The 16,285-nt window shown below is 40.5% G+C and overlaps 1 protein-coding gene across 1 annotated transcript in view; it reads left to right on the top strand.

Annotated features, from left to right (window-relative positions):
• igsf9ba (immunoglobulin superfamily, member 9Ba) overlaps positions 1-16,285 on the top strand; it is a 71,647-nt gene that overhangs the window by 38,228 nt on the left and 17,134 nt on the right. Inside the window, exons 5-7 of the mRNA XM_081370727.1 lie at positions 3,555-3,672; positions 12,741-12,882; positions 14,074-14,219. Coding sequence (XP_081226853.1) covers positions 3,555-3,672; positions 12,741-12,882; positions 14,074-14,219 — 406 coding nt within the window. The remainder of the gene's footprint in view (positions 1-3,554; positions 3,673-12,740; positions 12,883-14,073; positions 14,220-16,285) is intronic.

Genomic DNA, 16,285 nt, shown 5'->3' with positions numbered 1-16,285 from the left:
CGCTTTCATCTGTTCTAGACTACAGCCACCTGCACCGCATTCGTCTTGTTCCGCATTTCCCAGCGTTTTTTTCGGTCACAGCTAGCATTTACACGAGGCGTGTTTGAATGCCATTTGCCGTATTCTGCCTGCCACTCTTACTCACCGGCGACTGATGAACAGGAAGTGATGGCTGGCTGCTGTTTTTCTTTCATGGCCGCTCTTAGCAAGGTTATTCTCCAACCCAGTGGCATCGCTTCACAGCACTGTGGAGCGTATTCCCAAAAGGTCACGTTTGTGATGTCTTATAAGCTGTTTGGCGGGTGAGGCGTGAACTCCCACATTTGGACACTTTAGCACGGCTTTGCATTATATAACAATATACCAAACACAGTGGTATTTTTTATTATAGCTGCAAACTTTAAATAAAACATGCAAAATATTTGTATCTATTTATTGAATTTAACCATTAACTAAATTACATTTTTTTATTATCAAATTACTTTTAAAGACTATCATGTCTTTAGCAGAATGAATTTATACAATTAAAATATTATTGTGTTATAAACAAAATTTGAATTTAACATTTTGTTACATAATGCTTTTTATTTATATTCAAATTATTATAAATTAGCATGTCTTTGCATGATATAATAAAATATCAAATTGAGTGGCATTTATTATAGCAGCAAACCTTTCATACAAAACATAAAAAAGATTAATGAATTATTGTTTATTAATATTAAACAAATTAATGTTATATTTAAATGACTATTAATTATGTATTTTGCATTATATATATACAGTGCTATGCATAAGTTTAGACACCCATGCTAAAGTTGACTAAAAAGAGGAATAAAAAATCATCTTTTGGAAATTGAACTTAATGCCTTAATTAAAAAAAATAGGACAAATCCAACCTTTAAGGACACCAATATTCTTTGTGAATGAATAATGTATCGTAAATAAATAAATGTTCTTCCTTAAAATACAGGGTGCATAAGTCTGGACACCCCTATGTTAAATTCCCATAGAGGCAGGCAGATTTTTGTTTTTAAAGGCCAGTTACTTCATGGATCCAGGATTCTATGCATCCTGATAAAGTTCCCTTGGCCTTTGGAATTAAAATAGCCCCACATCATCACATAGCCTTCACCATACCTAGAGATTGGCATGGAGTACTTTCCATAAGATCATCTCTCAATGCAAATCAAAGCAGCTATTAGTCTAACTGAAATAAAACCATGCCAATCTCTAGGTATGGTGAAGGCTATGTGATGATGTGGGGCTATTTTAATTCCAAAGGCCAAGGGAACTTTATCAGGATGCATAGTATCCTAGATCCATGAAGTAACTGGCCTTTAAAAATTAAAGTCTGCCTGCCTCTATGGGAATTTAACATAGGGGCGTCCAGACTTATGCACCCTGTATTTTAAGGAAGAACATTTATTTATTTATGATACATTATTCATTCACAAAGAAAATTGGTGTCCTTAAAGGTTGGATTTTTCCTAATTTTTTTAATTAAGGCATTAAGTTCAATTTCCAAAAGATGATTTTTTATTTCTCTTTTTAGTCAACTTTAGCATGGGTGTCTAAACTTATGCATAGCACTGTATATATATATATATATATATATATATATATATATATATATATATATATATATATATATATGTAAATAGCATAATAAAATTGCATGTAATTACAATTATTGTTTTAACATAAATGTATTACAGCATTAGAATGTCTTTGCATTATAAAACAAAATTTCAAAGTGGCATTTTTTTAATGTAGCACCAGCTACTTTTTTATTTCATTTTTATTTGAATGAAAAAATTATAAAAAGTACCTCTGAGAAAAGAGCCGTATGTGCTTAATCCCGAAACTCCACGTAAACAATCCCACTTGACTTTTATGTCAGTGAATGTAAATGCTGGCAGCAGCCTTAGCAATTCTCTGTCACATTTAGTAAATTGCCCCATATGCTGTGATTAATCTCGATTCGGCTGCAATTAGATTGTATCAAATCTATATTTAATTATTTCTTCTGTGAGGAGAAAGCACTCTGCTTCAGCTTCTTGGCTCTTACTTTTAAAAGCTGTTCCCACTGCTAACCAGCCACAGTCCCAGACATTTACTCAAAAGAAGTGTGTCGTGACCTCACCTTTAAGAACAGTGGTGAGGAGGCCGGTGGTCCTCCATTCTTTTCCCCGCTTCCATGGCTAGAAGTTAGAGAAATGGAGGAATGTGATGAAGGAACACACACACACACTAAAGAGCAAGAGGCACAGATGTCTTGTCTCGATGCACAGAGCTTGTTTCTCACCCTGCCCTCCTCCACAGCAGCGTGTTTAAATTAGATCTCTCTGCACACACACAGTGTTTGAGAGAGTTTATTACCTCCTCTCGTCTGGGTCATCAAGTGTGATGTGTCTGTCAGCGACAGGATTGTGATGGAACAGGCCGGGAGGATTGTGTCAACCGTCCAGCAGGACTTGACACACCTTGGGATATTGTGTGGGAGGAACAATAAGGCCAGTCTCTTCTGGCTAAAGCAATTGACGTGCAGGGAATAAGACGCGACCCACTCCTTTTCTAAAACGTCCTGTCAGGAACCCACGCAATAATTCATGTCACCCGTGTGCTGTTCGGGAAGACGCAACTGCACTCTCAGGCTCAGATGGGGAAACTGAGATATTTTAATTGGTTTGTTACAAAAAGCGCACAAGCAAAAGAATGCATAATCTCTTTTTACACTTCAACGTGGCTTGAAATATGTTTAAACTGCAACATTAATGCAACAAGGCCTTGAATTTAGTGTAAATAGTCTGATATTAACATTCATTTAAAATGTAATTAAAATATCAATTGAAGCTCTATTTTATACATGTTTATACATTTACAAGTTTTAACAATTTTATTGCTATACATTTTAGTAGAAATAAATTAATGCAGAAGTAAAAGTATAATAAATGTCATGTGGTTAGTTTTTTAAATTTTTATTTATTTTTTATTGTTAAAAAAAATGCTGTCAATTTCCTATCGGCCTTTAGAAAGCACAAAATGTTTATTGTTAAAATGCTAAATTTTGATTAAATATGTATTATCTAAAAAGTATAATATTATTATATTAATATTATATTATAATATTAGTTTTAAACTATATTATAAATGTGATTTTGACAATTTATTAACTCTTTACAGTAAGGTCTTTATAAACATTAGTTAATGTATTAACTAACATTAACATTAACAAAGATACTATAACAAATGTATTGCTCGATATTAGTTTGTTAATCAAAAATACAGTCATTTATTGTTTGTTCATATTAGTTCACAGTGCATTAACTAAGGTTAACAAATACAACTTTTGATTTTAATAATGTAGTAGTAAATGTTGAAATTAACATTATTGTAAAGAGTTATGAATACTTTTTTGTATTAAATGAAAATTGAATATGATGTGTATATTATATTATATTATATTATATTATATTGTATTTATAATTATATTATATAATATGTTATATTTGTGTTTTGAACCCATGTTTTTGCTTGTAATCTCTCTGTAGGTGACTGACGGCAGTCTGACAGTGCAGGCCATCATGCGGGAGGACCGGGGGGCCTACAGCTGCCGTGCCCACAGTGACCAGGGGGAGGCGCTACACACAACCCGCCTGCTGGTGCAAGGTGAGGTCTGCAGTATCTGTGGTGCAACACATATCCATTCACTTTCCTTCTCCAGAAATTAGATACATATACAATAAACAGGCGCATCTAATACACAAAAAGGAAATTTCCGGTACTGATAGTCGGGAGAAGCCAGAAAACGTCCTTCACGGTCAATGTTTGTCATCTTACTTGCTACTGTGGTCATCCCGTCCCGTCAATACTAGCTGCAAAGATGCGAATCCCTCTGTGCTCCCTGGTTAATTAGTCTCTTTTAGTGAATCTGCGTATGGACACATCAGTGTTGTCAAAGTCTGGCCTTTACGTCTCGTCACTCTAAGCACATCTGCCGCAGTCAATACGTTCAGCCCGCTCCATCTGCATAGATCACTTCCTGTCACTCAGCTCCTAATGGAGCCTTCCAGTAGAAGCTGTTTACAGCCCTGCTCAGAGCGATGGAGTTGATATACTGTGGGTTTACGGTTACCACTTGTGCCTTGTATACACACCTTCAGAGTGGCTTGTTTATTTATTTGCCTGTAGTTCACACAAGGATTTTATATATCTTCATCATAACTGCAGGTATTCCTTACTTCCTTTCTGATTTTCGATGCTGGTGGTCAGACTAGTTTGTGCTGGGCTTGTGCTGGTCTAGTTGGTGATCCATAAGAAAGGAAAATGGAGTGGAGATCACTTTAATATCTCGGATATTTACAGTAAGACCCTCTGTCTTCGATCAAGACCCCCAGATCAAGCGCACGTGAAAGGATCATTTTTACAGCACGAAATAAACATTAATGAACATCAGAAGGTATGTTGAAGGATACAGTACAATTTACCGAAATCCTTATCATGTCTCATGTAATTGCAGTGTTTCAACCACAGTAAGACTTCAATAAAACAGCTTGTAAAAAATGTCATGTAATGTTACATTTTCCTCAGAAAAGCCATTCAAGCTTTTCGCATTTTCGAGGAGCATTTCGCTAAATATATTATGCTCTATATTACAAATTCATTATATATTTTACTGTTCTTCAATATTTAATGTATGTTTGAATAAATTCATCACGTTTTATGACAGCCACCATTTAAATGTTTATATTTCAAACAACGAATTGGAGTAGAAACCGAACAACTTTATTATTATAAAAACTTCCTAGTGTGTAATTTAACTTTTTGTATACAAATCAGTTAATTTAAACCTTAATACAGTAATGTAGTACCAACTGACTTCCTGTAAAGTCTACAGCATTATTTGAGAGATTTTCTTTCCTTGAGAAAATTTGCCATGTACTGTACTTGATATATATACTAATGAATCAGTATCAAATCAAATTGAAAATCGAATTGAATTGAAATCGAAATCGAATCGTGAAATTTGTGTCAGTTCCGATCCCTAGTAAACTATAGTTATGACATACACCAGGCAAAAATTCACAAAAAGTGGAAATTGAGATACTAAGTAATAAATATGAGATAGAAATTATGAGATACTATGGGCCAGATTTACTAACAGCTTGCGCCAGCCCAAACCCTCTTTTGGCGTTAAAAATTATTGTCAGGATTTCAGTGGTGGAAGAAGTACTGAGTATGGCTTCGCTTCAGAAGGCCTTTATTAACCCCCCGAAGACGTGTGGAGCACTTTTATGATGGATAGATGCCTTTTTATGATGGATACAGGGGCGTAGTTTGTGGGGGGGTTGGGGGGGAGATAACCCCCCTAATATTTAAATCGATGCATTACAACCCCCCCAATATTTATACCATGATCACATGAAAAATATGCAGACCCAAACTTCAACCCCCCCAATGTTCAAACCAAATCTACGCCCTTGGATGGATAGATGCACTTTTATGGACTTCAAAACAGAAACAGCCTTTCACTGCCATTATAAAGCTTGGAAGAGTCAGGATATTTTTTAAGATAACTCTGATTGTATTCGTCTGAAAGCAGAATGTCATATACACCTAGGATGACTTGAGGGTAAATCATGGGCTAATTTTCATTTTTGGGTTAAGTCTTAATAAAATAAATAATAATGTCAAAAGTCATAATTATGGCAAAAATGTTGAAATTTTGACTTAAAACATTGAAGTTGACAAAAAGTTTTTAATTCTTTAGAAAGACTTTAAGAATAATCATCATTCACTTTGAGTCAGCACCTGGTACTGGTACCACAGTCTCCCCCATATGGCCTTAGCATTAGTACAGAATGATGAAGTGGTTCAGTTTATTATCCGTCGACCGTGTACAGTTTGACAGCAAACATGAGCAAGCTGCCTGTCATTGGCTTTGTGGCTTTCACTGCAGTCAGATTTATGGCAGTGGAGCATGGCTGTGAATACAGAGCAGCACGCTAACACATCCTTCGCTGGGAAACAGAGAATTTAGAGGACACGTGTGATCATAGAGCACCAGGACATGTACAGGATATCTGGAGCTTCTTATCCATACTCTCTACATTTCCTGCTAATGGCTAGCTGATTTATAATAAATATTATATTATATATAATAAATCTAAATCATTTTTAATGCATGGTTTTCAAACTTTTTGTTTCCAAGGAGCCCAAAATAATTTCTCAAAAATTAGTGACGTCTATGTAATTTCATGTATAAAGACACATTTATGTAGCCTGGTTAAAACCAGACAATTCTCAGTAGTAACTGAGTTATGGTCTGGCAAAGCTTCATTAATAACTCATTTCCAAAGGGGCGTCACCAACGGACGTCGCTCAAATGGCTCTGGGCGCAACTGGATAGACCTAAAACCAATCAGAGCGACCGTCATCGTGTAATCCATATGCTACGTCCCAATTCGCCTAAGTTACACTACGCCATAAAAGTATGTACTCTTTTTGTGAAGAAAAGGTATTTACTTTTGAATGTGTAGCAAAAAAGTAGGCAAGCTTTGGGACATACTACTTCGTCATCTTTATCGGACGGATCTGTCGCGTGCATCCTGTCACGTAAACTGCCCTGTCAATCATCTTGTCACAGTTAAAATCCTCTATTAAATCTAATTTAATTTCCTACCGTTTCGGAGAGAAATGTAGCAGCACGTTCATCTGCCAGTGGGTCTTTCATGGAGACTGTCCTCATGTGTTTGCAATTTGAATATAATAACGCATTTAAAAGTTGGTGCGCTTTCACCAACGGACGTTGCTCAAATGCCTCTGGGCGCAATTGGATAGACCTAAAACCAATCAGAGCGATCGTCATTGTGTAAAGCCCGCCTCAACATTTCTGATTGGTTTTCGCGATTTCGACGAATTAGAAATGGGCTTGAATGAGCTCTTTGCCAGACTACTTGCAGAGCAAATCTAAATTTGCCGGAAGTTGTCTGGGTTTTCCCAGGCTAACATTTATGCTGTGTGTGAAAAATATTAAGCTTGAAATGATAAAGAAGTTGTTTCCAAAATAATTGGCTTTGGTCACAGTATTAATGGCGAAGCTAATTATTCAAAAATGAACTATAGAATATATTCTTTGCATTACATTGACATCTTTTCTGCGTATTATTAAAGTAATGAGATCTATAAATCTTTTTTTTGTTAATATTTAAAACAAGGCTTTCAAAAGAATAAAATAATCCTGATTAATCTCATGACTTTAAACCAGCTTTTAAACGAATTTAAGAAATATCTTGTTAACTTTAATATCCCTAAAACACATCCCAGTTTGAAAATCCGTTTTAATGCATTTTTATTTGGACATTGAGTTTGTTAAAATACATTAGACTTATTTTGTGATCTTTTGCTGTGAGATTGTCAGGATACAGACCAGGAGACAGAGGTAAGTGAATCAAACACAGCTTTATTTACAGATGATCAGAGTGCGAGGTGAGTATTCACTCAATTTAAGTGCAGAAGTCGTGAAGGAAACTCGTTGTGGGGTGAAAAGCAGGTAAGCACTTTCACTTTGGATAAGTTGACGTCAAGCAATCTCAGTTCAGTAATCTTTGTCTCTTCTCTTTCAGATGCAGATCGGCAATCAAACAAACTCAGTTGAAACACTGGAAACTCAAAGGAACACAGGATCTCAGGCAGCATGGACTCAGACAGGATTTCTGAAGACAGCACAACAATGACATAAAGGTGAGTGTTTCAGGTAAGTATACATTACAGCTTGAAGTCTGGATGTGTCAGAGGAAACGGAGACAACGGATTATGGTCTGTTCCTGTTGGAGGCTTGACCCAGACTGAAATCACAGGGAATGTTTTATGCGTTGACTGATGAGGTTAATGATTGGGAACAGGTGCGGGTGATTAATGATCCTGAGAGTGAGTGCAGGTGTGCTAGAGGGAATCTTGGGTAATGTAGTGCAGAAACCAACGGTAACCGTGACAGTACCCCCCCCTCTCCGAAGGCGCGTCCTCGCGCCGTATAACATCCAAAGGGGTGGGAGGGTGGGCATCCTAGATTCCAGGACGGTCCAGGCAGAGCAGGCTGGTCAGGGGACCAGGGCGGAGCAGGCTGTGGGCGTGGCCAGGGCGGAGCTGTCGGACCCTCGGGTGTCCAGGGCGGAGCTGTCCCTTCGGGTGGCCATGGCGGTGAGGACCCTTCGGGTGGCCATGGCGGTGAGGACCCTTCGGGTGGCCATGGTGGTGAGGACCCTTCGGGTGGCCATGGTGGTGAGGACCCTTCGGGTGGCCATGGTGGTGAGGACCCTTCGGGTGGCCATGGTGGTGAGGACCCTTCGGGTGGCCATGGTGGTGATATTTTTTCAGGTTGCCATGGTGACACTGGGAACCTTGTCGTAAAGACCTCCGCGGTCCCCCTAGCAGGTATACTGCGCCCCCCCAAAATTTTAATGGAGAACTTGTCAGGTTTTGATACATGGCTAGATGAGGCAGGGGGAGAAAGCAGCTCTAGGCTGGATAGGACCAGCGACGAAGGCAGCTCGGGGCTGTGCAGGATCAGCGGCGAAGAGGGCTTTAAGCTGGGTGAGACCAGCGGCGAAGGAAGAGCTTTTGGGAAGACTGGCACTGGCTCTTGCTCGTAGGCTGGCTCTGGCTCTGGCTCTTGCTTGAAGACTGGCTCTTGCTCCGGAACTGGACTCGGAACTGGACTCGGAACTGGACTCGGAACTGGACTCGGAACTGGACTCGGAACTGGACTCGGAACTGGACTCGGAACTGGACTCGGAACTGGACTCGGAACTGGACTCGGAACTGGACTCGGAACTGGACTCGGCTCATCTGGGCCGACAACTGGCTCTGGCTCTTGCTCGAGGACTGGCTCTGGCTCTTGCTCGAGGACTGGCTCAGGCTCTTGCTCGTAGGCTGGCTCTGGCTCTTGCTTGAAGACTGGCTCTTGCTCCGGAACTGGACTCGGAACTGGACTCGGCTCATCTGGGCCGACAACTGGCTCTGGCTCTTGCTCGAGGACTGGCTCTGGCTCTTGCTCGAGGACTGGCTCTGGCTCTTGCTCGAGGACTGGCTCTGGCTCTTGCTCGAGGACTGGCTCTGGCTCTTGCTCGAGGACTGGCTCTGGCTCTGGCTCTTGCTCGAGGACTGGCTCTGGCTCTTGCTCGAGGACTGGACTCGGAACTGGACTCGGAACTTCTGGGCCGACGACTGGCTCTGGGGGCATGACGCTCTCAGTCTCGGCGGGCATGGCGCTCTCAGTCTCGGCGGGCATGACGCTCTCAGTCTCGGCGGGCATGACGCTCTCAGTCTCGGCGGGCATGACGCTCTCAGTCGCAGGCTCGGCTGGACTGGCGTGAAGTGCAGGCTCGGCTGGACTGGCGTGAAGTGCAGGCTCGGCTGGACTGGCGTGAAGTGCAGGCTCGGCTGGACTGGCGTGAAGTGCAGGCTCGGCTGGACTGGCGGGAAGTGCAGGCTCCGCTAGGCAGACGATGTGCTCAGATTTAGCTGGGCAGATAACAGGCTCTGGTTCGGCTGGGCTGATGAGAGGAGGGAGATCAGAGAAGTCATCATCCCTGGAGATAAGTTTGATTGAACTGATGAGATGAGGATAGGACTGGATGTGAAGATCTGGTTGAACACGTAGATGTTGGCTCTGGAGAAAGTGTCCGGCCCCATATCGCCCACATCCTCCTCTGTGACCTCCACGGATCCCCCTGAACACAGCTTGGCGGGTTCCCACAAAAGCCTGCTTATCCTTCTGGTTGAACATAGTGTATTTCATGGGGTTCACGGAAGCACGGTCTGCGGGCTGTGTAGGATCCATAACGGTATGAGGTCAAGCCTTCTGTCAGGATACAGACCAGGAGACAGAGGTAAGTGAATCAAACACAGCTTTATTTACAGATGATCAGAGTGCGAGGTGAGTATTCACTCAATTTAAGTGCAGAAGTCGTGAAGGAAACTCGTTGTGGGGTGAAAAGCAGGTAAGCACTTTCACTTTGGATAAGTTGACGTCAAGCAATCTCAGTTCAGTAATCTTTGTCTCTTCTCTTTCAGATGCAGATCGGCAATCAAACAAACTCAGTTGAAACACTGGAAACTCAAAGGAACACAGGATCTCAGGCAGCATGGACTCAGACAGGATTTCTGAAGACAGCACAACAATGACATAAAGGTGAGTGTTTCAGGTAAGTATACATTACAGCTTGAAGTCTGGATGTGTCAGAGGAAACGGAGACAACGGATTATGGTCTGTTCCTGTTGGAGGCTTGACCCAGACTGAAATCACAGGGAATGTTTTATGCGTTGACTGATGAGGTTAATGATTGGGAACAGGTGCGGGTGATTAATGATCCTGAGAGTGAGTGCAGGTGTGCTAGAGGGAATCTTGGGTAATGTAGTGCAGAAACCAACGGTAACCGTGACAGAGATGTTGTAATAAGAATGATCAGAAAAATAATAATTTCAGTTATTTACGTGAACGTTGTCACTGTGAGTCATTTTATTATGTGTTAAATTACACAAGGGAACTTTGGAGTTTGATTAATGAGGGAACCCGCGATGAATTAAACAAAATATAAAGCAAAATGACATGGAACACAAGAGTGAAGTAGTCATTAGATGCCATGTTCATTACAGCAGCATCTCGGGGAATAGATTCATAAGCAGAAGTTATTGTTCCTCCACATGCGCAACGACTTTAACGACAGAAATTGTTGAACCAATGTGGTTCAAACGGCCGAGGTGCAACCATGCTAGTTTCTCCAATGAGGCATCGTACTATGATTGTTAATCAGCGAGATACATTGTTGTACAGGAAACGCACCCCTGAGAAAGTACATAAACGTCGAAACGAAATATAATATTTGATCATCTGACATATTTGAGAGCTAGATCGTCTGCCCTACCTGGAATTAAGAGCTTTATCTGGAGTGATTTAGAAGGGAATCGTCTGCTCTTGTCTAAGCACCAGTGAGTCAGATGGAGACACATATGAACTGTGCCGAGCCAAAATTGCCTTGGCCATGGGCTGTTTTGTTTAGTAAACTAGCAATATTGTTTTTACAAAAAGCAATATTCTCATGAAGCCTCCGGAGAGGCACTCTAGTTAAAACCTGCTTCAATAACACGAGCATGAGCAACGGCGGGGATATTTTTAGACGCTTTCAAGTGATGCCTTTCGCGATTTCATTAATAAGCAAAGCTACGCTACTGTCAATAATCCCCTTAGATGCAGTGTCATTTACCGCACATTAAGGACACATCCAGGGAGCTGAGCGTAGTCTACACATTAAAATTAGAAGATATTTCACAGTTAGTCATAGGTTTGTTTGTGCTAAAAGCAATGTTCACGCTGTACCTTTCTGCAGAGCACTCACAAATCTCACAGCGGTCCGAGTGTCACGACAGTATTCCTGCCTACCCACACGTCTAATTAAGAGCCTATTGGCAATTTCGGTGACAGCCTCATGTGGGAAGGATAATACTCTCTGTGGGAAGGTCTGACAGTAGGATCTTTGCTGTCTTTATTAGACAGGTTTATGTACAGATAAACACGGAGGAGAATTAGGATAATTGGAAGGAATACCACATCTGTGGCATGTGGTCGATTAACACAGACAATAATTCCGGTCCCTTGGTTTATTTAAACAAACACAAAATGTGTTTGGAGTAAACACGCTAAGAAAAAGAAAGTTAGCGGGCAAAAAGCTAGCACCTCTAATTTTGTTTTGAATGTGCACTCAAATAGCATGTTAGCGGTGAGTTTACTCTTATTTAGACAACTTGTTTCTCTGGTTTGTGAATATTCTAAAGAAAAATAAAATAAGATACTAGTGTAGCAGTTTTGGGTTTTGCTTCACGGCTTTTACTTGGTTATACCTATTCATAGTTAGTCCTATTCTTCTGTTTGGTCCTGTCACTGGTTCATTGGTGTGTTAATTAGTCTTGTGTTGCATTTGGTTGTTCTCGATTAGTCTTATTATCTTTGTTTGGCAAGATTCTCATAATTGCAACTATATTTTGTAATTGCAACTTTTTGTATCTTACAAATGTGTCTGTTTCAATTGAGACTTGCGACTTTCTCATAATTTTGATTTGAACCCTGTTGGCGATTTGATTTCGCCCTGCAGCTCAGGATTGAAACCTGTACATTTATCTATCCTGCTTCCATTACAAATTTGCGGGAACCAATCACAAACTGGCTTATCCACCTGGCGCGCTATTGGCGGGTTTAATCCAATCCAATTCCTTTTAACCTCTCGACGATGCTCAATGGCTTCTTTTTAGCAAACAAATCGCTCGAGTGGGTGTAAATACCACTAACTTTCATGTTTTTTTTGCACAACTTGCAAAAATCGCTCGATTCCATTGCTGCTTCGGCAAACCGCTGATCAACACGTTTGGTTTTCGCGTCGCTCTGCAAAGTACGTCACCCGGATCGTTGGTCTGATTGGTTGAAGGACCATCCAATTGCGTACAGAGTCATTTGAACTATGCCCGTTGATCACGACTCTTGTGCAGTAGAAAATACATAGCAGACTCCCCAGACCAATGTTCAATCTTAAAAGATTGAGCTTGGTCTGGTGATAGCCAGACTAAATTTTGATTTTATATCTCACAAGTGCAATTTTGTTTCTTTTAGTTGCAACTTTATAGCTCACAATTGGTTCTTCCCTGTTTGTCTGTCTATAACCCCTGTCACTGTTTGCCTCCACCAGGTCCTCCATACATCGTGTCACCACCTGAGAACATCACTGTTAACATTTCCCAGAATGCCCAATTTACGTGCCAAGCAGAGGCGTATCCTGGCAACCTGACCTACACTTGGTTCTGGGAGGAAGACAACGTCTACTTCAAGAAGTAAAGTTATGATCGAGTTCACTTCTGTGCCAAGTCTCAGAGTCTTGAAATACAGAAACCTTTGTGTGTGTCTGCCACATTCATATGGATTTAGATTAGAGCCACATATATTTTTAGACCCAGAATCCCTGAATCTCAAGCCCTCTACAGCTGCATTAAGGCAAATTCTAGCGCAATGACACGGAGGCGCACACAGCAGGTTTTTATGCCGGGATGGGAACATCTTGTGACACTGTGCTTGTGTCATCACATGCCTAAAAAAACATGCTGATCATCTGAAGCCGAGCCAGGAGCTGTTCTGACTCCCCCAAGCGTGGCCGTATTGAACCTCTCTACGCAGGGCTGTAGTCTGTTCCTCTCTGTGGAAACAGGCCAGAATAGTGTGAGGGGCGGACGGATGTTCACGGGAACATTCAACATACTGTAGCACTCTGTGTAAAAACCATTCTATTTGCTCAGAAGCATTTTTTCTGATGGCATACACATCTATAAAGAAAGAGTCTTCAGTGGGCCCGAAGCAATACTGCAGGGGGTCTGCCAAATATTATTTGATCTCATTAAAAAAAAATTGTGCGTGGAAAAAAAGTTTGTTAAAGATAAAATGTAATGTAAAATCAACCAAAGCTAGTTAGGTTAAGAAGCTAAAATTCAGCTGAATGCCAGTTAGTTAGAATTGTTTAATGTATTAAATGCTGTTTCTGCCTTAGAGTAAAAAATAAAAAGGTTATCTTATATTTATATCTCAAAAATGTCTTTATATTTCTTAATTGTGACATATCTCACAAATGTGTCTGTCTCATAATTGCAAATTAATGTCTCACAAATATATGCAGTTCCCATAATTGCAACTACATTATGGAATTATTTCTTACAAATGTGTTTATTTCTCATAATTGCGATGTTATATCTCACAGTAGTGTCTTTCTCATAACTGTGACTTCATATCTCACAATTGCGGCTTTTTATCAAAATGTTCGTTATTTTGACTTTAACAAATTTGGCTTGTAGTTTTCACAAAAAGTAGGTATACGTTTTTTTTACTTTCTCAGAATCATCTTCTGTATTATGTGCTCTAGCCAAAAACAGGCTTCCATAATAATGAGACATCATATCAGCTTCAATTCTTCTCTGTGTACAAATGCTTTTAATGATATTTTTTCAAACAGATCATTTCTCTTCTCTTCCCTTCAGTGATCTGAAGCTCCGTGTGCGCATCTTTATTGATGGAACCCTCATTATCTACAGAGTGAAGCCGGAGGATGCTGGGAAATACACCTGCAGCCCTAGCAACAGCCTGGGTATATCCCCCTCTGCTTCAGCTTACCTGACCGTGCAATGTGAGTTTCACCTCCAACCTCTTAAACAGCCTGCAGCACCAGGCCTGCGTTTGAAATCTCAGTCAATGTCTTGTGTGCCTTTGAGGTGTTTTATGTAATTGGTGTCTGTCACGTAGAGGGACAGAGCTATTTACACCCTTTGAGATGCCGTGGTGGCTGCCAGGCATCTGAGATGTTCTAGTTGTCGCCTCTCTCTGGAGGGTTTGAGAGTTTGTTTCCATCTGCACCAGGACTCTTGAGGAAGTGGCGGATAAGCCCAGAGTCTGAGCTGCTGCTTTGTGTCTGTCTGTCTGTCTGTCTGTCTGTCTCTACAGGGTGGGCCATTTATATGGATACACAGTAATAACATGGGAATGGTTGGTGATATTAAAGTCCTGTTTGTCCGACTTCTAAATGGCCACCATGGTCACCACCCATCTTGAGGAGTTTGCCCCCTCACATATACTAATGTGCCACAAACAGGACTTTAATATCACTAACCATTCCCATGTTATTACGGTGTATCCATATAAATGGCCCACCCTGTATATTGTTCTCTCTCTTGGTTGGATAAGACAGATTGGAAGAGCCTTACTTCCTGTGGTCATCATAAAAAAAATTGGAATCATCACAGTTATACATGACAGCCAACAGTTCTCACTTCATTATTATAAAACAAATAGTTCCAACTCTGAAATCTGATTGGATGAGGCATGTTGTGACGGCACATCATGGTGCGTTCAAGCCATGTCAGAAAGATTGTATTTACGAGTTGAATGCACATGATAGCCACCACCAATTCAAACATACCACTCAGAAGTGCGGGATTTTCTTTGAGCCTCAATCTTTATGAGTTGTCAGTGAGAAAAATGGTGGAATACCACAATACTTATAGGTATTTAACAGTGACATTGTCAGGCTTTTTTTTAATTTACAATAAAATAAGCTAATTATATTTTCCTTGCGTTAGTCCCGCTAATTTGCAGGGTTCGCTTCATCGAAATTACCTGCACACACACATTGGATTTGGCACAGGTTTTTACACCGGATGCCGTTCCTGACGCAACCTAGATACTAGAGTACTGGGACACACTCACACACTCCTACTGCCAATTTGGCTAGTCTAATACACCTAACCTGCATGTCTTTGAACTGTGTGGGGGAAACCAGCGCACCCGGAGGAAGCCAACGCTGACACAAGGAGAACATGCAAACTCCATACAGAAAGGACTCCTGGCTCAGCTGGGGCTTGAAAATAAGATAATTGCCTGCACAAAATATGATAGCATTGTAATATAACAATATAATAAATAACTATAAAATTTACATTGACTTCTTAATTTAGTTAAAACATAAAAAAGCTAAACATACCTAATGCACATTCTTTGTTTCTTTTTCTAGTAGTATAGAGTTGAAAACCTTATACCTTAATATATATATGTATACCTTAAATAAGGTTATTATATTATATTATGTATTGTATTGTAATATATCATATTATCAATCAGCAACCCTTTTATGTAGATTCTGTATCTCTCCAATAAAAATATCTAAAGTCAATATTGATTGTTACAATGGGAAGAAAATGCAATGTGCAGAGAAAATGCGTATTGTCTTGAATGTGAACTTTCTGGGAGGAAAGGGTGTATAAATATGAAACATTTCTTTTTTTTCTCTCAATTTACCACCCTGTATATCACCATGACCCACTCTATTATCACAGCAGAAAAGAGGTCAGGGCAGGCGTGACAAGGGGGCCTTAATGAATTAACCGAGGGGAAATATAGCACAACAGTTCGAAGAGAGAAGAGATTAGTGGTGGAAAAGCACATTATATTGTGTCATATGCAGAGCAGTGGCTGACTGTCTCATTAGCAGCCCGCTTCTCAGTGCCGCTGGGGTTGTGCTACATCAGTCAGCGACACCCCAGGGCTGCCGCAGGTGAGAGAACTTCACAGGAAGGGCTTTAAATAACACTTACATGTTCTGATACGACACATCACTTACACTGTGAACACTGCAGTGAAGATTTGAGATTTTATATCTATAACTAGTATGAATCATATTGTGATGGCTGTTTTAACTAG

The sequence above is a fragment of the Scardinius erythrophthalmus genome (assembly GCF_964197995.2).
Source record: "Scardinius erythrophthalmus genome assembly, chromosome: 7".
In the NCBI taxonomy this organism is placed as follows: domain Eukaryota; kingdom Metazoa; phylum Chordata; class Actinopteri; order Cypriniformes; family Leuciscidae; genus Scardinius; species Scardinius erythrophthalmus.
The sequence above is the reverse complement of the archived record's forward strand: the minus strand, read 5'-3'. Positions and strand labels throughout refer to the sequence as shown.